Genomic DNA, 26,335 nt, shown 5'->3' with positions numbered 1-26,335 from the left:
TTCATGGGTGTAATTGTTAATGTGCCAAGTCTTTGAAATATCAGGCTATCCATGTAAAAATCTTAACTGCACATATACATCTCCTATTTTCAGCATCTCTTTGACGTTAACCACTTCTGTGCGGTATAACATACCAGGTGATGCAAACCTTAAAACTAATCAATGCAAGTGACTATGAAGGCCACCTGCAGTTGTGCCCTTGCCAGCTTGGCAATTCATAGACCAACTCAATTTCCCGCTCCAGTAATGGGATGAGAAGGAGGAAATGCAGCTGGTCTGTAGGGAGTGGCAAATCACTACTTGATTCCTTTTTCTCCTCCCAAGAGTTTTGGGCTCCAATGTTGTTTATGGTTTGCAAACAGGAAGGCAAGGCTTGTGGAAAAAGCAATGTCCACGTTGCATTATGCACCTCGCACGCCTCATTTGAAGTGACAGTATTCCACGAAATGTTGGCATTTCGAAGTAAGTGACTGCACGGAGGATCTGGAACCCATAGCAAAAAGGTTATAGGAGAAATATAAAACCACGAGCAAACACCTCATTTGTGTTCCTCTATTCAAAGCTGTTTAGCGAATGCAGAAAAGTTTTCAAGAGCAGAAAGTTTTTATTCCCTGTATGTTTGTTTAATTTAGAAATGGCTAAACTGATTTTTTTTCCTCCAAATTAGTTCAAAAATTCACTTAAATTGCATATGCTAAATGTTAGCCTGCAGGAAATCTTGATGAATTATTCCCAAACCCCTGCAAAGAGAGGAAGTGCTGACAAAGCTTTAACAGTAATGTGGCCAATGCCACAATTTATAATTCCAAAAACATTATTGTTGACCCCTAAGAGCAAGAAATAACAAAAAGGCAAACAAGGGAATTAAGCATTGTTTATAGCCCTGATTTCTGTACCACTGGACAGGTCAAAAAGAGAGGCCATGCTGGAAACTTCCTTTCTGGATGACCTTATGAATAAAATTTAAAAAGCTGAAATTCACCCCAGTGCAGAGGGTCAGCATGAGGCTAGCCTACTTTACCCAAAATAAATATATAACTATTCAATAATAAGACTCCATAACTTTTAAATATGAAAACAAAAATCTATATATTGGGAAATAAGCTGTAGGAGAAATGTGAACTAGTGGTTTGAAACCAGTGCTGAAACCAGGATCTCTTGAGTACTAATTCTGTCTCTAACACTGACTTTTTCAAGTGGCACTGGGTGAATCACTTAACCTCCTTGTCTCAGCTTCCCCATTTGTAAACTGGAGAGACTACTACTTCTCTACTTCAAAGGCAAGTGACAAGGATAAATTAAACCACTTCTGTAGAGTGCTTTGGAATTGTAAAGCACTGTGTAAGTGCTAAATAATGTTATTCTCCCCCATAACAGAATTTTAAGAGACCAGAACAAATCATTTGTTTGTCTTATGTAGCAAAAGCAAAACTACTGATTTAATCGATAGAATAATTAACATTGTTAGGAAAAGAGGTGCTAGAAAAAGATCAGTGTATTTCCAATGATTTGAACAAAGGGTTGTGTATTATATTTAGACATTAATATTCTGTAACATCGCAGTCTCTTTTTTCAAGTAGTCAGGCAATATTGGTTGAGAAAATAAAAAGAATAGTTCTTACCATGCTATTTTTTCCCATTTTATTCTATAAGACACAATCTTGCTCACCTGCCTACTCTCAGAATTTATATCTCCATATGTTTTACTTTCCACAAATTTTTGTTTTATCTGCTTGTGGGTGTTTATTTTAGTTTGGAACATTACAAGTGTGATCTGTTAAAATGTTGACAATCCTTTAATGATTAATGTAATGCTTCAGTGTTTTGACAAGGTAAATACAAAAATAAGATTTGTTTTCTGACAGAAGTCATACCACACACGGTGTGCTAACAGACGAAGGCTCGTAATAATAATAATCCTATAGCATTGGTCTGTATGTACTACACTTACTGCTTTACATATTCAATCTTCAGATTCAATGGTACAGATGGGTTTTTTGTGAAGAATGGTAGATGCCATTTGTGCATAGGAAGTGCACAGGTGATTGATTAAAATCCTTCAGCCCATTAGTATTTCCTTGAGGTTTCACATGGCTTCAACACAAAACTGTGAAACTTGGTGTGTTTGACTTGAGTTTCCCTTTGAGTCATTTAAAACTGGTATATACAAAGCATTGGAGAACATGCCACAGGGAATATTTCTGAAATGGCAGGGAGATGGAATAAATAACCTGATGGGTCATTTCCATTCCTTACTTGTTCCAGCTGAGGTCTTGTCTAAAGACGGGGCAAGCAAGTTCAGAAAACTAAAGTCTCTTGAATCTTTGCCCAGACTGTATTTACAGTCAAGCTTAAACTGAACTTTGTGTATATATCAGCATGTATTTCAAAATGTGAAAGTGTTCCCCCCATTTCTGAAAAGTATTTCTGTCCTGAAGTTGAACAGCCAGAGATCTGTGAGAAAACTTGTTCTTATGAGATTTCCAGACCAATTCTGCAGAATCACGAGGTTCTGAACTCAAACTCTGAACTTTTGGGGCTTCATGCTTCACTAGACTGAGTGGGGCACCAGAAAAAAAGAAGAAAAGATTGAAGAATGTGAAACAAAAGTCTTAATTGCAGTCACAATGACAGAGAATCTCAGTTTTCAATGGCTGTAGTAGGAGGTTTCAGAGTAACAGCCGTGTTAGTCTGTATTTGCAAAAAGAAAAGGAGTACTTGTGGCACCTTAGAGACTAACCAATTTATTTGAGCATAAGCTTTTGAGAGCTTATGAAGTGAGCTGTAGCTCTCAAAAGCTTATGCTCAAATAAATTGGTTAGTCTCTAAGGTGCCACAAGTACTCCTTTTCTTTTTGCAGTAGGAGGTGTTACATGCAGGGTTGTCATGGGAACATGTCTGAGGAATAATCCCCTTGTTCTGTCAAGTTTGTGTCTTTCCCAAATTGTTTTTGTTTTCTTCGTAGGCAAGTGGGGCAGAATGAGTGGTACTTAGACTTCTGCTTTGTGGAAAGGTAAGACAATAAGCTGAATTTTGGACACATGCACTGGACACCTAAAAAGTTTGATGATCCTATATTATGTTATGTTTTCTAGTTAGGCACCTAAGTAAATGGGCTGTTTTGCAGTAGCAGTGAACTGCTGCAGCTCCCATGGAATCCATGGAAGCTGTAGGTAGTCATCATCTCTGAAAATCAGGCCACTTGCTGCATGTTAATGTACCCAAATTTGAAAAGTTTGGCCTGCAACTTTTGGAACTTCTTCATGCCCAATTGCTTGAATTTTCAGCCTTGAAGATGCATTGAAAGTGGCTTTTTGTCGGCATGAGCTAGTTTTTCTTTCACTAGCACGTTCCTTGAAGGCAAAGGAAGGGAAATATAGAATATGCTCCTGTTCCATGGATGACAATTCTGGTGGCTTTCAGCCATCATAGTTTGTTACTTAATTAGTGGTCAGGCAATGCAACCAGTAATTGGCATAATATGCTAAAATTATCCATCAGCTCCCAGAAGCATTTAGAAATTCAGAGAAGTCAACAAGCCTATTGCAGCAGATGTAACACACTGTAAAGGGAAATCTCACTTCTGATAGTATTTTCAACTTTCTTTAATAATGATGCCATTAAATCGGGGGAAGGGAGGACTGACAAATTCAATTAGTCCTCCACTGTTTGAGTAGCTCTTACAAATCTTCAGTCAGTGTTTGCCAAGCAGTATCTGTGTTCATGTGCACTCTATACCACCTTGCCACATCCTCTCCTTTTACAACTCCGCCATGAATGCAGTGTGCTCTAATCAGTGCGATGAGAGCTTTGAATTAGTTGTAAAAACAAGACATTGCTAGCTAACTAACAGTAGGATCAAGTGCTCCAGTAACTTTTGCTTGCTCCTGCTTCGGGGAACATTGAGCCTGGGCAGTTTTCAAAAAAACCCAAGCAAGATGCACACAAGGCTTGACTCTTTTTTTACGGGGAAAAAGGTGTCAGACGTCTGCAGTTAACATGGCTTAATTTCTGCCAGTACAGAGCTCACTCAGATTGTTGCTCATTATTAATTATTATTTTGTATTACATGTAAGAAAGTAGAGTCTACATCTACTAGTCACTTTCCAAACACAGCTATGATTCAGTCCTTTCACCACAGAGCATACATTTTCAAAGGCAAGTTTTTTTCCTCATCTGACGTTAGTTAAGGAAACTTTACATCCAATATACTTCCAAATCATTACATTGAACCAATTCAGATCCATAACTTGGCATCGTCGTGGACACCTTTCTTCCTTGCCTCTCATTGACCCTTTTGTCTGCTCTGCTTTGCCTATGACACCACCTTTCACCTATTTCTCCTGCAAATGTCTTCCCCACCCTTTCGTCTACGCTGCCCCTAATCCCAGAATGTCCTTTCTTAGCTGATTCACAAGGCTCCCATCCTTGTTCAAGTGCCTCCTTAAGACTCACCTCTGCCATGGGGCCTCCTTGAAAATAGCCATCTAAAACATCCATTTAGTCAAAAAATAAAATAAACAGAACTAATCCATACCTTATAATGCAATTTGTGTTTCCCGAAAAGAAACAAAACACTTCATTGGAACTGGCTGCAGATTTGAACACTGCACTCGGAGCTCACCACTAGTTGGAAGTGTGCATTACCCTCAGATCCCTTTCCCATTACTACACTTTTGTATTACATTTGTATATATTTTATTGCTAAATTAAGTACGTGACTATACAATACCTTGCTACCCACTTATTCAGGCACAGACATAGGTCTAGGTGCCCAGCTGCATACTGTGTACATACTCAAATGGTGAAATTCATCCCTGTGCTGATGCCAACATAAGGTGTATGCATTATTTAAGTCCCAATAAGCCTGATTTTGAGTGCCTAAGTGGGATTTGGGACTTGCACTGGTCCTTAGCACAGGGGAGAAGTTCACTCACAGTGAAGTTCTCAAAATATTGGTGAGACTAATTCCTTTTATAATGGTAGATCTGTGAAATCAGTAATTTAATTTCAAATTTGTGCCAAGGGCTAGTCAGTACACAGGCATTGGGACAGATCTTCAGGTGGTGTAAATCAATGCAACTTCATTGACTGCACTACCATTTTTACTTGTTGGCTCTTGAGCCAATCACAGTACTCACAGAAGTCAATGGTACAATAAAGTATCTGAATGTACAGTACTGTACAATGGCAGAGGAGAGTCCATTAGCAATAAAAGCAAGTTGTGACTAGAGATGGATGAATACTCTGTAGGCATGTGTGTAACTGCAGGCACCTTGGGTAGTAAAGCGGTACCACTACCTCCCATCATTATTTAAATTCTAGAATTCCTGGTTCTTGGCAATTGTACTTCCAGGACTCAAATTACAACACTAAGTTCCCTCTTGGAAGTATTACACCTTGCTCAGGCATTAGTTAAGAATGACACCTGAAGGCACCTGTATAGGGGGATAAAATCTCAAGTGCCCGTCTGTCTCCTAATGGAATCTTCAAAATGTAATCCATAATATCTTTACTGGAAACCAGCCTGTGTTTTGTTATGGATCAGGCAGAGACCAATGTCAACTGGATTGTAACTATAGAAATCCATAGGGTAATTATTAAGCATGATGATGAATGAACAGAATCGTTATTAGGTCCAATAATAATATATGTTATAACTTTAGTATGCATGAAAAGCTTACTGTTAGCAAGTGACGGTCCTTTATCTCTTTCCTCTTCTGACTGTAGATTGCAGGGAAGGGGGGAAATGGGGGAACCACCACAGAGATGGGCCCTGGGACTTTCTGCTCTCTGTTATCACCCCAGTTTCGTTGTTCTGTTTTGAAAATGGAGAAACTAGAAGTCAGTTTTTCTGATTGATGCATTAAACAAAAATCTCTTTATTGAGATTTAAACAGATATAAATAATGAAGTTTAATCTTCTAGCAAACATTCAGGCTGGTCTTCTTCCTCATTATTATTATGATTATTATTATTTCTGCAATAGCACCCAAACCATGAATGGTACTTTCCAAAAACAGAGGAAGATACAGTGTTTGCCCCAAGAAGCTTGCATTCTAATGGTACAGTAAGTGAGAGCTACATTAGCGGATGAAACAGAAGAGTTGGTAGACAAAGAGTCAGACAGTAAGGACACAGGGTAACTTTGTTTTTTATGCTATACATGTAATTGTTACTAAATATGTATAAAGTTCCCCTCATACCCCATTAAAATCCCCTTCCAAGGCAAAGTACCCAGACCTTTTTGACTGATGAGGTTTTACAAAACTAAAACCCAGAACTGGCTCGGCTCATATCTTTAAACAAAATAGATTATATACTCTTTGGAACATTAGCAACTCAAATCCCAACTAAAAGATCTGTCCTGGGTCTGGTTCTATTCAATACCTTCATAAATGGTTTAGATAATGGCAAGGGGGTACATTTATAAAGTTTGCAGAAGATTCCAAGCTGGGAGGGGTTGCAAGCACTTTGGAGGACATGATCAGAATTCAAAATGATCTTGACAAACTGGAGAAATGGTCTGAAGTAAAAAGGATGAAATTCAATAAGGACAAATGCAAAATTCCTTCCACTTAGGAAGGAATAATCAATTGCACAAATATATAATGGGAAATGACTGCCTAGGAAGGAGTACTGCAGAAAAGAATGTGGGGGCTATAGTGGATCATAAACTAAATACGAGCCAACAAAGTGATACTGTCACAAAAAGCAAACATCATTCTGGGATGTATTAGCAGGAGTGTTGTAAGCAAGACATGAGAAGTAATTCTTCCACTCTATTCAGCACTGATAAGGCCTCAACTGGAGTATTGTGTCCAGTTCTGGGCACGACAGTTTGGAAAAGATGTGGACAAATTTAGAGAAAGTCCAGTGGAGAACACCAAAAATGATTAAAGGCCTAGAAAATATGATCTACGAAGACAGATAGAAAAAAATGGATTTGTTTAGTCTGAAGAAGAGAGGACTGAGTGGGGACATGATAACAGTCTTCAGGTATGTAGAAGGTTGTTATAAAGAAGAAGGTGATAAATAGTTCTCCTTAACCACTAAGCATGGGACAAGAAGTAATGGGCTTAATTGCAGCAAGGGAGATTTTGGTCAGACATTAGGAAAAACTTCCAAATTATAAGGGTAGTGAAGCACTGTAATGAATTACCTAGGGAGGTTGTGGAATCTCCCACATGAGAGATTTTTAAGAACAAGTTAGATAATCATCTGTCAGGAATAGTCTAGATTTAAGTATCAGAGGGGTAGCCATGTTAGTCTGGATCTGTAAAAGCAGCAAAGAGTCCTGTGGCACCTTACAGACTAACAGACATATTGGAGCATAAGCTTTCGTGGAGCTTATGGAGACATATTGGAGCACTTTGTCAGATGCATGTCTAGATTTAAGTTCTGCCTCAGAGCAAGGGACTTGACCAGTTGACCTATCGAGGTCTCTTTCAGTCCTACATTTCTACGATTCAAAGATAGAAACCCTCCTAGGTCATTCCCCCACATCCAGCCCCCATAATGCAGATCACAGAAGGAGACTGCTCCCCTAGAAACATAATTAAAATCCAGATAATGGTTGCTGAAGATGATCTCCCCATTGGTAAAGAGAGAAATTGCCCGTAAACATGCAGATGTATTTCCACCTCTTACATAAAGCTAAGAAGAAACAGAGCAAAACTGACAGCCGGAGACTCAAAGATCAAGAATTGTAAATAACTGGAAAAAACACATGATTTATTGTCATCACCCAAAAATCTGAAAATTTCCTACCTGTAATTTGTTTTTGTCGTAAATACAAACAAAATCAAAAGAGAAAAAGATCAGTAGGCAAGCCCATGGAGGATCAAGTGCAGCTTTTGTCCCCTTTGAAGACTGAATGCAATTCTGAAAGGCTTCCATAAGCTAAGTATTACATGCACTGTAAGGATAAGGTGGAGTCATCATTGACCCTGCCATGGTGCAAATGTCTAAGACGAAAGAGTATCCACTGGGGCCACAGGACAGTGGAAGGTTCACTCCTCTAAAAGACACTACATCAGAGGCTAATGAGCCGAGGTCTCCCAGAACGGGATTTAAATTACATCCCAAATGGTAGAGAGGCCAACACTGAGATGCTTTGGACCCAAGGCCTAACTTCCAGTGGGAGCTGGGAGCTTCTATTGCCTATTATATTAAGTAGTATAATAGAGTATTGAGTCTATCAATAGGTGCAGTGAGGAGAAATAAGAAAGAACATTCCAGGCTAGGATTTCGTTCCCTGGTTCCACAGCTGCATCGGGTTCTGACTGCTTGATTGGCACCAGGGAGATGGATGCTGAGGCAAAGACTTGTCCCAGAACTGAGGTGTCTGTCTTCAAGGCACCAGCTATACTAGTCTCTCTCAGTTCCAAGAAAATGTCAAGCTCTGCAGAGTCTTTCATTGCCTAGAAAGCTCTAGTGTTGAAGTCTCTCCAGCATCAATCCATGCCCAAACTCAAGCTTCTTCAAAATCTTCTGGGAGTCCATGTGAGACAGGGGAATGGTTCTGTCTTTTCTCTCCCTCTGTTCTTGATGCCAAGATAGAAGTAGCTCCATTACTGTTAGCATGCAGAACCAATGGAAGCGCAAGCTGGATTCTTTGTCACCGAATGCATTCTCAACAACATTGTCAGCTAAGTGCCAACAGCATAGTCTTTGTTACTGGAATTTGATGAGTGAGGCAAGGAGACCGTAACTTGTTTCTCTGATCTAACATTGGGTTTGAAGCACTGGCAGTTAAAAAATATCTTTTTACTTGTCAATAATGCAAATTTGATATAGGAAGTATGATGCCACTTTTAGGTGAGCTTTTCAGAGTATAATTGCATTTTACAATATAAAAATACAGAGAAAATAAAATATGACAACGTATGACAAACTCTCTGCTAATGCTGCAGAGTTAATATTAAATACGGAGGATAGTACATTGTCAAAGCACAATTTGTTATTTAACTCCATTACCCATTTCTGTCCACTGCCGTTATGCTTTGGTTAACAGAAATTCTACTGTCCACAAGATGGCAGAAGCAGATTATCCTGATGCTAGGACACTTGCTATGCTGATTGGCTAAGGAACCCACCCCCGCACAGTTTCATTCTAATTTTAGTGCTACAATGATTGTAATTCCTTTTTATGGCTTTTTGCAGTGCTATTAAGACATACTGCCCCCACAGTTAGTTGCTGAGTTTAAAACCTGCAGAAAGGTCAAAATGCAGTAATTAATTGTAACATTTTATCCAGTTAAGATGAGGTTAACAAATTTGATCAATCAATTATTATCATTAACAACAACACATGACTAAGAGAATTACTGATATTGATGCAAATCTACTTCACCTAAGGAAGCCTGCTGCTGAACACTTTAAAGGTGACCTGCACAAAAAAGGTGATTGTTTCTTCTGCTTGTTTTTTATATTAGATATTACATCAGAACAGCCATACTAGGTCAGATCAATGGTTCATCTAGCCCAGTATCCTTTCCTCTTACAGTGGCCGTGCCAGATGCTTCAGAGGGAAGGAACAAAACACGGCAATGTATTGAGTGTTCCATCCCCTGTCATCTAGTCCCAGCTTCTGGCAGTCAGAAGTTTAGGGACGCTCAGAGCATAGGGTTGTGTCCTGGACGATCTTGGCTAATAGCCATTTACGGACCTATTCTCCATGAACTTATCTAATTCTTTTTTGAACTCACTGATTTTGGCCTTCACAACATCATTTGGGAATGAGTTCCACAGGTTGACTGTGTGTTGTGTGAAGATGTACTTCTTCATGTTTGTTTTTAAACCTGCTGCCTATTAATTTCACTGGATGACCTCTGGTTCTTGTGTTACGTGAAGGGGTAAACATTTCCCTATTCACTTTCTCCACACCATTCATGATTCTTTGGACCTCTCTCACATTCCCCCTTAGTTGTCTCTTTTCTAAGCAGTCTTTTTAAATCTCTCCTTGCCTGAAAGCTGTTCCATACCCCAAATCATTTTGTTGCCATTCTCTGTATCCTTTCCAATTCTAAAATATTTTTTTAGATGGGGTAATCAGAACTGCACTCAGTATTTAAAATGTGGGTGTACCCTGGATTTTTTAACAATGTTTTGGATCTTTTCTACAAAGAAGCAAAACAAGGGACAAACCCTGCCTAGTGCGGCTTCCTGTTTTTTCATCTTTATTCACTAGTATGGGTAAAGGGAGGGAGGACTGTGGAAGTGGTTACCTCTTCGCAAGGCTCGCAGGTTCTGTTTGGCGTGGCGGTGCAGCTCCTCCACACAGGGTGGTCTGGTTGAGGGGTGGAAAATATTTCTTTGCTGATGCCAAGGTGCTTGGTAGTACACACTCAGTTTACTCTCTGCATCCAGGTTAGAGACAGCTATAGAATCAAAAACAAGAGAATAGGACATTTACCCACTGTTACATGCAGCTTATCTGAAATAGTAAGCTAGGCATCATACTTGGAAGGTAAGTTACTGCTAAAAAGGGGGGTGCTGAAGGAGTCACGCCATGTCTCCTCCTATCTGGTGATAGGGACCACTATTCTTCTACATAACTCCACCATTTAGCATGTATATAACACCTTTCCTCTGTAGATCATACAGGGCTTTATAGAAAAAACTAAGTATAATTATCTATACATTATATCTCTGTGTTATATATGCTAGATGCGTGTGTATATATGTTAGATATCTAAGAGGCAAGTATCATTATTAAGGCTGCGAGTCTGTCACGGAAGTCACGAACTTTGGGTCTTTCCATGACCTCTGTGACTTCTGCAATAACCAGCCGCACCAGCCGCTGCTGTTGCAGTCTCGGGCCACCGCCCCCTCCCCCCAGCAGCAGGAGTTTAGGTGGGGGGGCTCAGAGCGGAGGGTTGGGGCGTGGAAGGGGGTGAGGGCTCTGGGCAATGTTTACCTTGGGGGGCTCCCCAGGAGCGGCAATATCCCTTGGCTCCTAGGGGTAGGCACAGCCAGCAGGCTCTGTGCGCTGCCTCTGCCCGCAGGCACTGCCCAACAGCTTCCATTGGCCACAGTTCCCAGGCAGTGGAAGCTGCAGAGCCAGCGCTCAGGGAGGAGGCAGCATACAGAGCTGCGTGGCTGCACCTCCACCTAGGAGTTGAGGGATGTTGCCACTTCCGGGGAGGTGCGGAGCTGGGTGGGGAGCCTGCCAGCCCCGTCAACCCCCTCCCTCCAGCACCAGTCCTGGGCCACGTGCCACCACTGCCCAGGACCAGCAGGGGTTCTGGGCCACGCACCGAGGCCCCCCACCAGCACCAGCACAGGACCTGGCCCCCCCTAAGCAGCCACACTGCCCCCCCCCACGACATCCCCCCTGGGCCGCTCCCCTCCCCAAGATTTAGTCAGGGGTATATAGTACAAGTCATGGACAGATCACAGGCTGTGAATTTTTGTTGACTTTTACTAAAAATACCTGTGACTAAAACGTAGCCTTAAACATTATCATCTCCACTTTCAAATGGCAAAACTGAGGCCCAATGAGGTCAAGTAATGTGCTCAGGGTCACCTAGTGAATCAGCAGCAGAGTAGAGAAAAGAACCTACTAGTTAGCTCTCAATCACCCACTCTAATTACTAGACAATGCTGTCTCACTATAATATGCTATATCCTCACTGTCGTACAACACGGGTTGTTAGCTCACTGCATGAAGACTGAGATTACTGGATGATTTGAATTACCGCAAATTCAAATGCTACCTTTCAGAAAAGGTACTTTTTAATAGGCATTGACTCTTGAGGGACTAAAAATTTCAATTGCTCTGGCCAGAAATCTCAAAGGATTTCCTCTGAAAGTTGCATGAACCAGCTACACATTAAGGAAGGACACAATTTCTCAGAAACATGTGGGCCCAGGGGAGCCAAGTTTACCTTTAGTGTATTCAGTCACTAGTTTTACAAGGGACAAAATAAATAAGTAAGCCAATATGAATTCTGCAGTTCTGCGGTGGCCAACAGAGCAGATTTGTATCACTACATTCAACAGCTCGTGTAAAAAATATTTTTTTTTTACATCCCTATCTCTTTACTGCTTTTTTTATAAGCTCCAACACTAGTTGCCTGCATAAGATCCAGACTTTCTGATTATTTCTCTTTGGCAGTTACTCAATGACCTCAGGTTTCTCCCATAAAACTAAGGAGTCATAGTAACGACTCTAGTCACAGGGTAAAAGTCACAGTACTCTCAACACTATGCACTGTGTGTGCACATACAGGGTGGTCAGAGAGGTTGGTTTTCACTACACAAATATGGAGCCATGAAGTCCTCCTAGCAGTGGGTCTCAGAGTCAGGGCAGATCCAGACAGTACTTGTAATCATAAACGCATCAAATCCCTTTCCTCTTCTCCCCTGGTCTTTTTCAAAAAGAACACTGATATACAGCACTCTCTGGCAAATGGTTCAGTTCAGTGACCCCATTGCTATCAGTCTCACAGGAGACCAGGTCACACCCCACAGTTCTTGACAGGGAAGCCATTCCCAAAAACAGCAGGGGTAGGAAAGAAATCCAGTCATTCATTCAGTTGTTCAGTTGATCAGCTAACAGTGTCCAAAGTTCTTTAAGCTCCTCCTGCTCAAAGTTAGGGACACCTCAGAATTTGTCTGTCTGATATGGTGGCAGGAACAGAGACCTGGCCTCCTCAAAGGACTGGGCTCAGTTTGGTTCTTGACCACCTGCATTTGTGCTTAGTGGTTCTCCCACCCATACTGTTGACAAGGTTGCAGTTCAATACCAAGTGATACTCCTTCCCAATTGTAACAAGGAATACACGTGGGAAACTGATATCTGCAGACAATGAAAGCTCTTGGCTTCCTATCCATTCAATGAAAGCTCTTGGCTTCCTATCCATTTGCAGGTAATAGCAAAAAGACATATCCTGAAGAATTTGTTTGAGTAAGAACTGCAGATTTTAGCTAATGGTTATAAAATTTCCAGGATATTCTTGGATTCCACTGGGTGTCCCAGATATCTGCAATTTTGGCTGTGGTTTTCTCCTTCCATTTCTCAAGGATACTGCCTATGGGCATCCAGCATCTGCCCCACTGACAGCTTTACGTGCATCCTTGCCATTGCTCTGCTTCCTAGCTCCTACCATCTGGAGGAGAAACAGGATGAGCTGGGAAGAAGAGGAGACAGCTAGCACCATAGGCAGCCCCAGTCCCAGTCCAGTCCTCAAAAGCAGCAGCTAAAGCTTCCTCAAGGGTTGAGGGGATTAACATGACATTTGCAAATCACCACATCCTTGACTCTGCTTGTATGTTCTGTCCTTTTCCCCTACTCTTTGTCTTATCTATTTAAGATTTTAAGTTCTTTGGGGCAGGGACTGTCCCTTACTAGAAGTTTGTACAGTGCTTAGCACAATGAAGTTCTATAAATCGTTGGTTCCTAGCCACCTTTGTAATACAAAATAATAAATAATAATAAAGAGAATAGGCATACCACAGTGCTAAGAGAAAGCCACCATGAAACAGGAGTGGAAGGAAGGGACAACATGGAGTAGGAGAGTGGAAGGGTTGGAAAAAGCATGTTGTATATTTTAGTTTTCCCGGGCACTGCACCTTTCCATGTTTTAGGAATCTGATATTTGCAAGGGCAGTTGCCATTTTATGAGGGAGAGCTGAAGCAGCATGTTACAAAGAAGGCACACGCTGTGCTCTCTCATGGAGACTTTATTTTTGTTTTGTTTTCCTTACTCTAAAAACAATAATTGTTCAGATTGAAAGTATATGGTTGTTTTTTGTCTGTATGGAGAGAGGAAGGGCAAATCCCAGAGGGAAGTATTGGAAAGGCGGAACCACAGGAGAGGGGGAGAAAAGGGGAAGAAGCTGCAAGGGAAGAAAACCTAGAGCCAGCCTGGACAAACATAATGGAGGGAGTTGGCAGGCTATCTAAACTCCCCCAGTGATGACAAAAGTCACCCAAAGCCTTTGAGCAGGGGTGTCAGTTATGGGGAGGGTTGCAGGGCATGGTGGGAGCCCTCTTGAGGTCCAGGCAAATGCCCAAGCTGTAGGATACTCATCTGAACTAATCCTAAAGTCTGAGCATTGTGGGGTTCTCCTATCTCTGGTTTAATATGCATCTTTACAAAGCAAGACTTCCCATGGTTTCCAGTGTTTTTTGCAGTGTTGCGTCCTTGTGACAAATCGCCACTGTGTATTGTAACATCCCAATGCAATATACTACATGGGGCTGAGAATGAACATGGTGGTGGCAGATGTTTTGGTGGTAGTGATTTGCCTTTAAATATTAGTTTTGAAGCCATACTTGTTCCATTATGAATATTATAAATAACAAATATCACCAGAATGCATATGCAACCCTTGGTGGCTGGTCTATCTATCTACTTGTATGGCTCTCATCACTGAAGAATCTGAACCGCTCACAATGACTAATGGAGTTTACCCCTTTGAGATAGGGAAGCCTTACCCTCATTTTACAGACAGGGAACTGAGACCTGGGGTGGATTAAGTGACTTCCTCGAGGTCACACATAAAGTCTGTGACTGAGGTGGGAATTGTAGCCAGGTCTCTTGAAACCCAGTCCATCACTCTATCCACCACTCAAGGCATATTTGCAGAATTATCCATGGGAAAAAATGTATAAATGTTGGCAATCATTGTAATTGTGGCAAACATTCTTTATAGCACTGGGGTTAGTGGATGTTCATTATCACAGAATGTATGACAGCAGACACAAATAAAACGGCAGGCAGAAGTCGCCCCTTCCCATCTCCACCATAGTTGCCTGGACTCCAGCTCATGTAACTTTGTGTGGTGGCCCTAAAGAAATGGAGAGTTTTACCTACTAATAAAATGTTCATGTATATTTCATTACAATGCGACAGATCCTCCAAATCTTCACTCATGCAGAACTCCCCTGGGCTTTAGTGGCAATTGTATAGCAGTAAGATGAGCAGGGTTTGGCTGAATGTGTTCCACGAAGGTTTTAAAATAAAAATGTTGAGTACAATTGTGTTATGTATTAACTATGCAGTGCTATAGGCATTCATGGTATTTTACATGTAAACTGCCTGCATTCTCTCCCTGCTCTGCTACCCCTTCCACAATAATCATTATCAGGTAAACCTACGCGAGCTAAATATGGTATTACATTAAAGAATAAACACCTGGTTCATTCTCAAAGGATATGATGCTAAGAAGCTTCAAACATACTGGACCACATCCTCAGCTAGTGTAAATCAATGTATCTTCACTAGTTCCACTGGAGCCATTTTGATTTAGTCCAGCTGAGGATCTAGCCCACTAGAACAAATAAGTCATAGCTTTTTGCACAATGCCCACAGAAATGATTTACTATCATTAAAAAGTTCCTGGGTTTCCCAGTACATCTGCTCTCCTCTTTTATGCTTTTTTTTTTTTTTTTTTGTCTTTTAGGCTCTGGTCCTGCAATCACATCTGTTAGCACAGACCCTTATGTCCACTGGCTGACACATTGATTGGGAGCTGTGTACAAAGGCTGCAAGTCCAAGCTAGTGGGTACAGCTGCAGAACTGGGGCCTTTTCCTGTAAGCTCTTTAAGGCAGCGACGGTTTCATTTTGTGCCCAGAGCTGAACCTACTGTCTGCACTAAAATAAACAACTAAACAAACAAGGGGAGAACGATTTTGTGGTTAAAGATCACTGGGCTGGGCCTCAAGAAACCTTGGTTCCATTCTCATCTCTGCCCCATACTTGATGTAGAAGCTTGGGTTAGTCATCCAGTCTCCCTGTGCCTCAGTTCTCCAGCTGTAAAATGGAGGTAATAATATTTTTCTCCCACCCCTTTCTTTGTCTTCTCTCTTTAGAGTGTGAGCTGTTCAGGGCAGGAACTGTGATTGTACAATGCCTAGCACTAGCCTCTAGGCACTACTGTATTCTAGATAATAAATAAATAAAAGTAATACATCAGCTGTAAAACCATAACCCTTTAATTACTAACTTCTGACCATCAAAGTAGGCTGAAAAAATCCAGTATAGATGGATGAAATATAAAATTTCTGTCACCACATACCAAATTTTTTTTTTTGCCTTGACAAAAGAGGATCATACAAACTATCAAGTTTATTTCACCCATGAATCACTCAATTGTTTGATCTCTTCTGGTATGAAAAAAACAAGACCCCCATTTAATACAGTCCCCATTAGATACGGGTAATGTAACATTGGTCGGTTTTGTGTCAATCTGAGTCAAACAGACACACACTAATGACTATTCTCCTGAGCAGCTTTTGCAGTTTTCTAAAGGGAGGTGTAACCAGAGTTGATCACATTTAGTATTCATAGCTCTTCTCTTCCCCTCTCCACGCACTTCCATCATCCCTCCTCCTTATGGTTTTCAAAATCATAATGTGGCTAGCTGTGTATGGATGCTTGAAGGTAGCACAGCCTTGTGCACTCAAGCGTGTTTGTTCTAATAATAACGACAGAAAGGCCAAGCAAGAAAGATTTCTGCTCTATTTATTTTGATAGATCTAAGGGGTTCCCCCTACTCTCTCACTTGCCATCCCCCTCCCCTCAGCTCCTTCAGTTCCTTAACTTTCTAGGGTGGGTTTTTATTTTTTTTTTTTTTGGGTGTTGGTGGTAGGGATTATAATTATCATTGGGTAGCAGGAAAATAATGTCACGTGCTTTCTGGTTCAGAGAGAAGGCATTACTGTATTTGTTGCAATATGTGAAAAAAGGCAGACCCAGGAGGGGATTTTTGCAGAGTAAGCGGGGGAGCCTATATGCTAAGGATTAGAAAGCTCAGAGCTATAATGCAGTGAAGCACTGCACAACAGAAACAAAGCCAAGGAGGCTGCTGAATCCTTCTTAAAGTATATACATTCCAAAAGGAAAAGTAGAAAAGGATCAGACAAATGAGTAAGCCTATTCTAGAGTCTGGAGCAGAGCTCCTCTTCTGAGTGGCTCTAATGATAATGACTCTCAAATCTGCCAACCATTTTTAAGAAGCCAGAAAAAATGGAGCGAGAGTAGGGGCTGTGCAAAAAAACCCAGGCCAAAAACTACTTTTCACTATAGTGCTGTGTATGGTGGCCAGGTGCTCCATAAATTCCACAATAATCAGATGCGTGGGGTTGTGGTTGAGAGGTCCTTTTTCTCCATTGCTACGGCCCTGTATTCAAGAGAAGCTGCCCTTTCATTTTAGCACGTGTATTTTTTCAAGGCCTTTTCAGTTAATAAAGGCAGCATATTTCCTGTTCAGTTCAATCTAACAACAAGGCTATATATGGACTTAGTTTAGCATACATCTGTCTGCAGCTAATGAGGATCATTAGCAGCAGCTTCCGTTTGATCAAACTCTTCCACGCCTGCTGCATGGGTCAATGGTAAGTTACTGTCTGTAAAGTTTATATGCAAAATATTGTAAGAAATGCAGAAAATTTATTCTGAGAAGGACCAGTCCCTCTCAAATACAAAATAATCTGGGAACACATTCAACTTCATCATGCATATTAGTGCATAAATGTTTCATTGAGGCAAGTGCTCAGTCTGATGTGAATTTTATTTATAGCCCTGACTGTCTCAAATGATTTTTTCCTTTAAGTACTTTTGTCTTTGCTGTTACATTCAGGGGGGTGAAGCCTACAATGCTCCAAAATGTACAATCTCTTGTTTGTTGTGCATGCCTCACACTGTGTGTAAAGTATCAGCAATTTCTGATCTTTCATGGCAAACTTTTCTGCAGCTGCTGCTCTCCTTCCTCCTGGCACAAGGGCGGCTGCCCAGCCTTTCCCAACACATGACAGCAACCCAGAGAAAGAAGCAGCCATGAGACAGAAGAACTGCTGGGAACTGTGAAATAAGGAATGCTGCTACATGGCTGACAATCATGGGGATGCCAAAGGCTTTGGTGGTGCAATAAGATCACCAAGGATGGACACAGACGGAACATCCAGCCAGCCAGTCTTAAAGACCTGTCCAAAGATTGATCCAGGTGGCACTCAGTCTGGAAGGAATTTATGTTCTTTTGGGATTTGCCATGATGAGGATGATATCTTTCAGTGGCCTTCTAGAGTTTGCTAGTTCTTTCTTATGCATACATCTGAAGATTTCCCAGGACATCAGTCCTCAGCAGGGCTGGTCTAATATTGCAAAAACAGTTCATTGGAACAGAAAAGAGTTACTTGGATTGACCATGTTTCTGGCTCCTTTTTATTCATGGTTCACAAATGTTTGTGCAAAGGGTTTTTTTAATTTGCATGAACATTTGAGGAATGGCTGTTCTTGGTAAACAAGGGTATTCACTCTTCAGCACTGTTACTGCGACGGTTCAGTCATCCAACTGAGAAGCACAAATGATACCACGTGATTTAAATGACTACTCACATTCCAAGAATAGTGAATAATAAACTAATTAGTTGAAGTCAACAGTTCAAGAACACCCTTTAGGCTGAAAACTGTCGAAACCTAAAAGCAGATATTTGCAAATAAACAAAACCATGTGCAGAAATCAGAATTGGTTCATACAGAATCAATTCCCCAAAAGGAAACAAGGGTTACATGTCAACAATTTATTCACAACCAGCTCTAGTCATAACTTATGAATACTTTCCTAGGTCTGGTAGAAATATTCACTAGTACGTACTGATCACATACCTCACAAAACAGAGAGAGACCAGCCAAGTACGGAATAGAGCTGATCAGAAAGTTTTCTGAATTTCTGATGAACAATTTGGGGAGGGGATTTTGGAGACATTGTTCAGGGTAAATACTTCTTCCTCTAATCCTAGATCTCGGTTATATTTTTTGTAAGGCTTCACTCTGCTGAGGAGCAGCAGACTGCGCAGGTGTCAGGAGGCTCTTGAAAGGCTCAAGGTCATCAATTTCATGATTTTAACATGGGTCTTAAAGCCCCAGCTTCTTGATTATGCAAGAAATCAGCTTTCACATAAAAAAAAGTATGTTTCTAACCCTCATTGTTAGGAAGCTTGAAAGAAAGCTTGCAAATGTGACCACTAAAGGCTCAGAAAAGAGAAGGAAAAAGAACCTACAATTTATTAATTTTAAGAGCGTGTGATTTTCACATAAATCTCATGATTTTGGGGGGCTTGAATCATGATTTCTTTTAATGCTTTGGGGATGGAAATACTAAAGGCTCCCAGTTCAGGGGAGGGTAAAGGCTGAACAGCAAAAGCCATGGCTTGTTGCACATTCCACAACATGCCTTAACACAGCTAGAACAGTTCCTTTCTGCCAGGCACGCAGGCAGCTGATGTCTGTCCATGGCAGGATGGAGAAGAGTCCAAGTGCTCTCTCTCCCCTCTATAGCATACCAGTGTAAGGAGAGCCACAATTTCTACCTAGGGACTTGTATGTGGACTCATCACCACAGTAACTGAATGTCTCACAATTGTTAATGACTTTATCTTCAAAACACCCTGGTGAGATAGGGAAGTCGTATGTCTTCCATTCAATAGATGGGGAACAGAGGCCCAGAGAGGACGTCTGTAACAGAACTGAGAACAGCACACAGATCTCCTGAGTCCAAATCCAGTGCCTCATCCGTAAGGCTACGATTTAGTCACGGAGGTTGCGGAAATCACAGAATCCATGACTTCCAGAGACCTGCATGATTTCAGCCTGCGGCGGTGGGGAGTTGCAGGGAACCCCCACTATCTGGGGCAATGGAGCTCTGAGCCACCGCAGGCAGTGGAGGGTATTCTGGGGCTCCCAGCTGCTACAAGCAGCAGGGGGCCCCACAGCTCCGAGCCACAGGTGGTGGGGGACCCGGAGCTCCGAGCCCCAATGAGTGTTGGGGCCCCAGAGCTCCAAGCTGGGGCCTCCACAGCTGCCAAGCCACTGCGAACGGTGTAGGGACCCTGCAGCTTCCCATTTTGTCATGGATATTTTTAGTAAAAGTCACCGCCAGATCATGGGCTTCTGCAAATTTTTCTTGATTGCTTGTGACATGGCCGTGACTTTTACTTAAAATATCTGTGACAAAATCAGCCTTACTCATCCACAAGACCACGATCAGGCTATTCATATATTGTACTTGCTTCTTGCCAATACAATGACACTTTTTATGTTGCAACCACATTTTCTAAGTGACCCCTGACAATTTCCTGTCTTACGGTGTACCGCAGGTTTGGGAATAACAGCTGTTGGGCGGGGGGGGGAACTAATGGACAGCAAAAAACTCATCAGCATTTAGTGTTCAGTTATCTGGACAGATTAAAACATTGGAAAGCATTATTTGGATGTCTTTTGGTATGCAGACACCTGACTTATGCATTTACCTGATATTGACTAAACTGGAATAACACCACATGCAATTCAAGAGGGCTGGATCAGGAGCGTGTGATTCTTATGCAGGTAAGAAGATTGTGCCATTAAGCAATGCGCACTTACCTGGAGAGTACTGCTCTGCAGTCACATTCCCTGACTCTGCACATTTAGTCACTGTTGACCAAATATGAATGCAGTTTTAAATGCTTTTCTCTCACAGCATCAAATAACTTATAGCATGGTCTGCCATAAGCCTGAGGGTTTCAAAGACTTCGTTAAGGGATGGACGATGACCTCCCAGAAGTACACACCACTGTTTATTTTTAGGCCTTCATTCCTGGAAAGCTCCCCTGCTCAATGGTATCTTTTTCTCTCTCTGTTCTTATTCTCCATCAGTGCCCTAGACTGTTTCAAACAGGAGACTGCTGCAGCTGGAATAGCAATGCTTGATGAGCTCTGCTGATGATGAGTATCAAAGAGTGTATCTAAAGACAGAAGGCTTATGTTTGAGTGTCATAACAGATTTGCCCTTCTAACCCGTGAGCAAGGTGGGGAATAAAAACAGCATTTATACTGTATGTGCATGTGTATACATATATTATACATATCTATGTACATACATGCAACCCCATTTTACAAACACACAAGAGTTCTGTAAAGAACAAATCCCTCTGCAACCCACCCATTCTGATGCACGGTGGCAGAAAGTACTGAAGAGAACTGCAACATGCTTATCTATTAATAAATGTCTGAAATATTAAATAATATATGTGCAACCGTACTGTTTCTGTGAGCCTTGTTCTGTTATAGGCAGAAGCAAATCCATCAGGGCAAGCAGCTTAGTAAGCAAAATGGAAAACTACTGAGGTGCTCCGGCTTTATTCCCAGGGCTGCTGAAGGCACGTGACTCGACAAAGTTTTCTCAGTGGTGTGTGCATAAAATTAAACATTTCATCCTCTCCTTCTGCAGCTTCCACTGTCCTACAGAAAGGTTATTCTGCCCCAGCTGAGCTTCTTCATGTTTGTAACAGGGGGAGGGCTGATTCAACATGCAGCAGCAATGCCGGTGGAGGTCTGGAGAGTATGTCATCAGGATGAGGGCAAAAAGGCAGAAAACTGAAGAGCTTCTGCCAGGCAAATTTAAGGCTGCTGTTTGCTCAGTTTCCTTTCAAGCTGAGCCACTATTCATTCCAATTTGCTACTATGCTCCCAAAAAAATAGGGTTACAATATATCTGGGTTTTCCCGGACATTGCCTCTCTTTTGAGCCTCCTTTCTCTGTCCGGGTGGATTTTTCAAACAACAGGAAACGTCTGGGGCTTTTGCAGAATAGACCAGCTGCAGCTCAGAAAGAGCCCCAATTGGTCCGCCTTCTGATTGGTCCCTCCCCTGCATCCAATTGGTCCATTTCCCTGCAGCCACAGCTGCCAGATCCCACCCACTCAGGCCCCAGTTCCCATCCCTGGCACAGGAAGGCACTGACTAATGGCTGTCACTGCGTCCTGGGCTTGCACCAGCCACCCTGTCACTGTGACAGAGAGTGACACTGCCCCCTACCTCCAGTGAATACCCCCGCCACAAGTACCCTCTCCAATACCCCCATTCTAGCTCCCCCTTCCTCCCTCCCGCCTGCTCCCCTGCTCCGGAAGTGTCCGCTTTTTGGGAATCTAAAATACGGTAACCCGACCAAAAAAGAAAGCATCTCTGTACTCTCCAGAGTACCAGAAGTATTGTGGCACCAGTGGCTGAGTGCGTAACCTCTGTAGCACACTCAGTAAGCACTCTTCTCTCCCCCCACACTGATACTTCTTTCATATACTGAATCAGTGCATACCACTATAGCCGTAGAGTTTGCCTTAGCTGCTTCAACAGGTCACTGTAGTGCTCCTCCTTTTATCACAAAGTAGGGTGTGGTTGACTGTGATGTTGCTCTCACAATGCTGATTTCACATGCCACCATCCATGGTCAGGCTTTGCAGAATTCATGTGTTTTTTCTGCTTGCCTTGGTTAATACTCAGTTTCAGGATCTCATGACAAAACCATCCATATTTCCCGCCAGACTATTTTTAATGAACAATTTTATGCACATTTTTATGATAGGTCTAATGATATTTCTGCAAAAACTTCAATCGCTGCCTCCTGCCAATTATCTTACCCAAGACATTAATCTCCCTTGCATATTTATTTGCCTTCTGAAGGGCACTTTTCAGTAATTCTCTTCTGAGTCTGACCCCAGCACCCCTTCTTCAGGAACAAGCACAAGCTCATGCATCGACATCCATACCCAGGACACAAGCAACCTCTCCACGTATGTCAACACAGAACTGGGGACCTTCTCAGCCTTGCCGATACACACTGGGAAGATACCACCTGACATAGAACTCTGTTGCCTTGGCACACATGGAGATAAGAACCTGCTGAACGTTCTTTGTATAGCAAATACATTCTCATTCTGTTTGAAGTCTTCACAGCTTCCTGATATCACCACCTAGGAGCAAAGGGATAGCTGAGACTCCATGTTCATTCAGTCCTGGGCTTCTCTGCTGACATCACCATTGAAAGTGCCAACTTAATACTACTTGTGCTGATTGTACTGTGAGGTAGACATCTGGCCATTAGAAACCAGAGTGAGACCACCAACTCATTTCACAACAGGACAATGGAGAGCCATCAGATGGTCACCGTTTTTGTTCACTACTGATCTGGGCTGGATTAAAACTGGTGTCCTAGAGAAGAAAGTCCCTATATCACATTACAAATCTTGTTAGCCAACCTGTCCCCAAATTTGCTTGTTATGACCTTCACAGTCCAGACACCCCAAAGGGAGATCAGGGCGGGGGGGGGGTTGAACCCCACAGAATAAGCAGTTTAATATTGTGTGTAATCAGTAGATTCTTGTGCTATAAAAGTACATTGAGTAAGGTCTTTTATGACAGCTTGTAATGTTTTGAACTTGATGGTCATTATGAAAGATGTGTGCAGACTGTGGTTATGAATTTACGCATTTGTGTATATATAAAACTGTGCTCATAATTCATGCTGCAACACTCAGCTCCACATCACAGCAAGGCAGTGGGCAGCCGGGCAGGGAGGGTCTGTGCCTCCCCAGCCAGATGAGACTAATAATAGGTCCAAGCATCTAACACTGTACAGCCCAGGAAGAGACAAATAAGAGATCATGGGAGAGCTTTGAGACATCCCAGCTAGAACTTCCTCACCCTAAATAACCACAAGTCGCCATACCAGGAGTGAAGAGAAAAAAAAGGGGAGGAAAAAGCCCTTTACAAGGAGGCTTGAAACGGAAGCTTTTGTGCAGAACTTAGGAACGGTCTCAAAGGCGGAGGGCTGTCTGTGAATGCTGGATCCCTCACAGGGCTAGGGAGCACTCTGGGAAACTGTTCAAAGGCAACAGGTAATTTGTATTAGAGAAGGGAATTTAGCTAATGTAGAAGTAGAAAGCCTGAAGTTGCGTCTTTACATGTATTTTCTGTGTAACTTGTATGCATTTGCCTTTCATACTATTTCATCTTTGAATCTGTGATTCTTCAAGGAAATCCATTCTTGGTTTACTTTTACCCCCAGCAGGTCTGTGCTTGGAGCGGGTGTGCCAAAGTGAACTGATAACGGGCGGCTGTTTTCACACCTTTGGGGGTGACAAAGCAGAGAGAAAACGTCTGCTTTGTAGTTAAGAATTTGGGAAGGGCGGATTTGGAGAGACTCCGGACTGGAAGGGCCATTGCTGTCACCCTACAAGGAATAATTAAGGTGGTGGAAGCTCGGGTGAGACCTTTATGCTTGTGGGCTGGCTGCTGGTGTCAAGGTTCAAACCATAACAGCACAGCATTAAGGCATGCCAAGGTTACAGGATAGGTGGTGACAGAACCCCTTACTAGTTTGGGCGATCCCCAAAGCATCAAACTTGCCATGAGTAATGATGGTGCCATAATTCTGGCAAGGAAAGCCAGAGCAGGAGAAATGTTAAAATAAATAGGAATAATAAAAATAAAGAACGAAGTGTGTAGGCCACACATTTCCCTAGCAGAACGGCATCAGGGATGCATCTTTCATAATGTTTTCCCCATCACTATCTTTAATTTACTCCTAACATCTCATTTATCATGAGAGCTCCATTACAGAGAAAGAACATTTGTTGTCTGACCTCAAGGAAAACAACTGCACTTAATTTTATGAGGAAGAATCTTCACAATATGGGCAAAACTTCAAGAGCAGTTAGGGACTTGAAAAAAAGAATTTGGTCCCTCAGTCCCTGGTCTGGAAGCAGCATGAACATTCCCTTCTGGGAAAATGAGAGAGCTTTGCCTTTCTCTTAAGCAAGGCCCCTCTGGCTGGCATTCAGAGTGACACTGGCAGGCTCCAGAAGACGACTTTATCCAAGCCTCCACAGTCAGAGAGAAGATTTACTTGGCATGAAACCTGAGGGTAGAGAAAGAGGAGCAAATGTATGGGAAGGAGGTGGTGGGGGCAGGAGGGACAGAAAGATTAGAGGGATCCCCTCTATAAAAAGAAAATTATATAAAACCCAAATGCTTTCCTTATTTGCACTAGTGTAACCCCAAATTGCCTTTGATGAGCTTGCATGGATGAGCCAGTAACTGAGGGCAAACATTGGCCTCAAAAAAGAAAACAATACTGTAACACTAGCTGCTTTCCAACAACACAACTAACCTGCTTTCCTTCCGGATGGATTTTCCACTTGGATCTATTGGTACGTACATGGCCTCTGTCACCACAGAATCTGAGCACTTTGTGATCTTTAATGCATACTGATCCTCATAACTGAGGTAAGGCAGTGCTTTTATTTCCCTTTTATAGAGGAGGAACAGCAGCACAGACAGGCTAAAGCCCAGATCCCCGCTCTTTTAGGTTCCCCACTCTCACTGATTTCAATGGGAGATGGGTGCTTGAATACTGTTGAGGCTCTGGGCCAAATGACTTGCCCAAGCTTACATAAGAAGTCTGTGGAAGAGCTGGGACTTGAACCCAGGTCTCCCACGTAGCACTAAGCAATAATAGTTTTTTTGGTTTGTTGGCAATTCCAAAAAAATAAAAAACCCTTTTCTTTCAGGCTGCATCAAAAGCTTTTAAAAAACATTTTGGTGAAGACAAAAATGTTTCATTTAGACATTACCAAAATGTTTTGACCTTTTCAGTCTAGTCTAAACTGTTCTCACATGGCGTGAATTCATGACTAGTTTCAATAGCTTTGAAACTGCATTTTTGGCCTATTTTCCTCCAAAACATCACCCAGCTCTACTCTCTCCCAAGTCCAAGGCTACAGCAATAACCATTAGACTATCCTTCCCCTCTGCAAATCTGCACTGGTAGAAGCTCATAAGGATCCTGGAGTGAATCAAACACTAGATATATAGAGTATGCTTGCGAAAAAAACAAATCCCTAAGTTTTCCCAAGCTGAGGCACTTGGAAAAACAAGGAGCTTAAAAAAATAAAAGCTTTCTGTAGAACAGTGACAACCACCCAAATGTTAAAAGCAAAAATAAGGCCTCATATTTTACCTTTTTTCCCCCATCTGCCATTTCAGCGCTCTTGGCTGGCTGCACTAAACTCTGTTTAACGGCTAGTTTAGGTAGCTAGCAACATTTTCTTTCAGCTGTATTTAGTAAATATTATTGTGCATATTTTATCTACTCCCAAGCACAGCAAAGGTAGATAAGAAAGTCAATCATCTCTTTTTTTCTGTAAAAACAGTGAGTCAACTTCTCCTTAGTTATAATGGTCAACCCCACTGACTTTAATGGGTTTGCCTGGGTGTAACAGAGAGTAAACTTTGGGTCAGTATGTGCCATCTCTACCACACTTGTTAAACCTCTCCTAGGTAGCAGGCAAATGATACATTTTAGTGACCCAACAAAAGAGTTATAAATGCATCCATTTTTGGTCTCAAAGCTCCCTTTTCAGGTGTCCTTCCTGACCCAACAGATTGCATATTATAAGTTATTTGCTTAGATTTTAAGCTCCTTAGATGGTGCAGGGACCATCTTTTTGTTATATGTTTGTATAGCAACTAGCACAATGGAGTCCTGGTCCATGATTTAGGCTTCCAGG

General features: G+C 42.0%; 1 protein-coding gene and 1 long non-coding RNA gene across 2 annotated transcripts in view; one reads left to right on the top strand and one right to left on the bottom strand.

Annotated features, from left to right (window-relative positions):
- LOC144264669 (uncharacterized) overlaps nt 1–18,835 on the top strand; it is a 49,060-nt gene extending 30,225 nt beyond the window's left edge. Inside the window, exons 2-3 of the long non-coding RNA XR_013346090.1 lie at nt 2,966–3,013; nt 17,708–18,835. This is a non-coding gene — a long non-coding RNA (uncharacterized LOC144264669). The remainder of the gene's footprint in view (nt 1–2,965; nt 3,014–17,707) is intronic.
- NHS (NHS actin remodeling regulator) overlaps nt 1–26,335 on the bottom strand; it is a 339,359-nt gene that overhangs the window by 20,184 nt on the left and 292,840 nt on the right. Inside the window, exons 2-3 of the mRNA XM_077816370.1 lie at nt 10,230–10,382; nt 5,685–5,818 (exon numbers count right to left, since the gene is read on the bottom strand). Of these exons, the coding sequence (XP_077672496.1) occupies nt 5,685–5,818; nt 10,230–10,382 (287 nt within the window). The remainder of the gene's footprint in view (nt 1–5,684; nt 5,819–10,229; nt 10,383–26,335) is intronic.

The sequence above is a fragment of the Eretmochelys imbricata genome, chromosome 1, assembly GCF_965152235.1.
Source record: "Eretmochelys imbricata isolate rEreImb1 chromosome 1, rEreImb1.hap1, whole genome shotgun sequence".
In the NCBI taxonomy this organism is placed as follows: Eukaryota; Metazoa; Chordata; order Testudines; family Cheloniidae; genus Eretmochelys; species Eretmochelys imbricata.
Note: the sequence above shows the minus strand (reverse complement) of the source record. Positions and strands in the feature narration are given on the sequence as shown.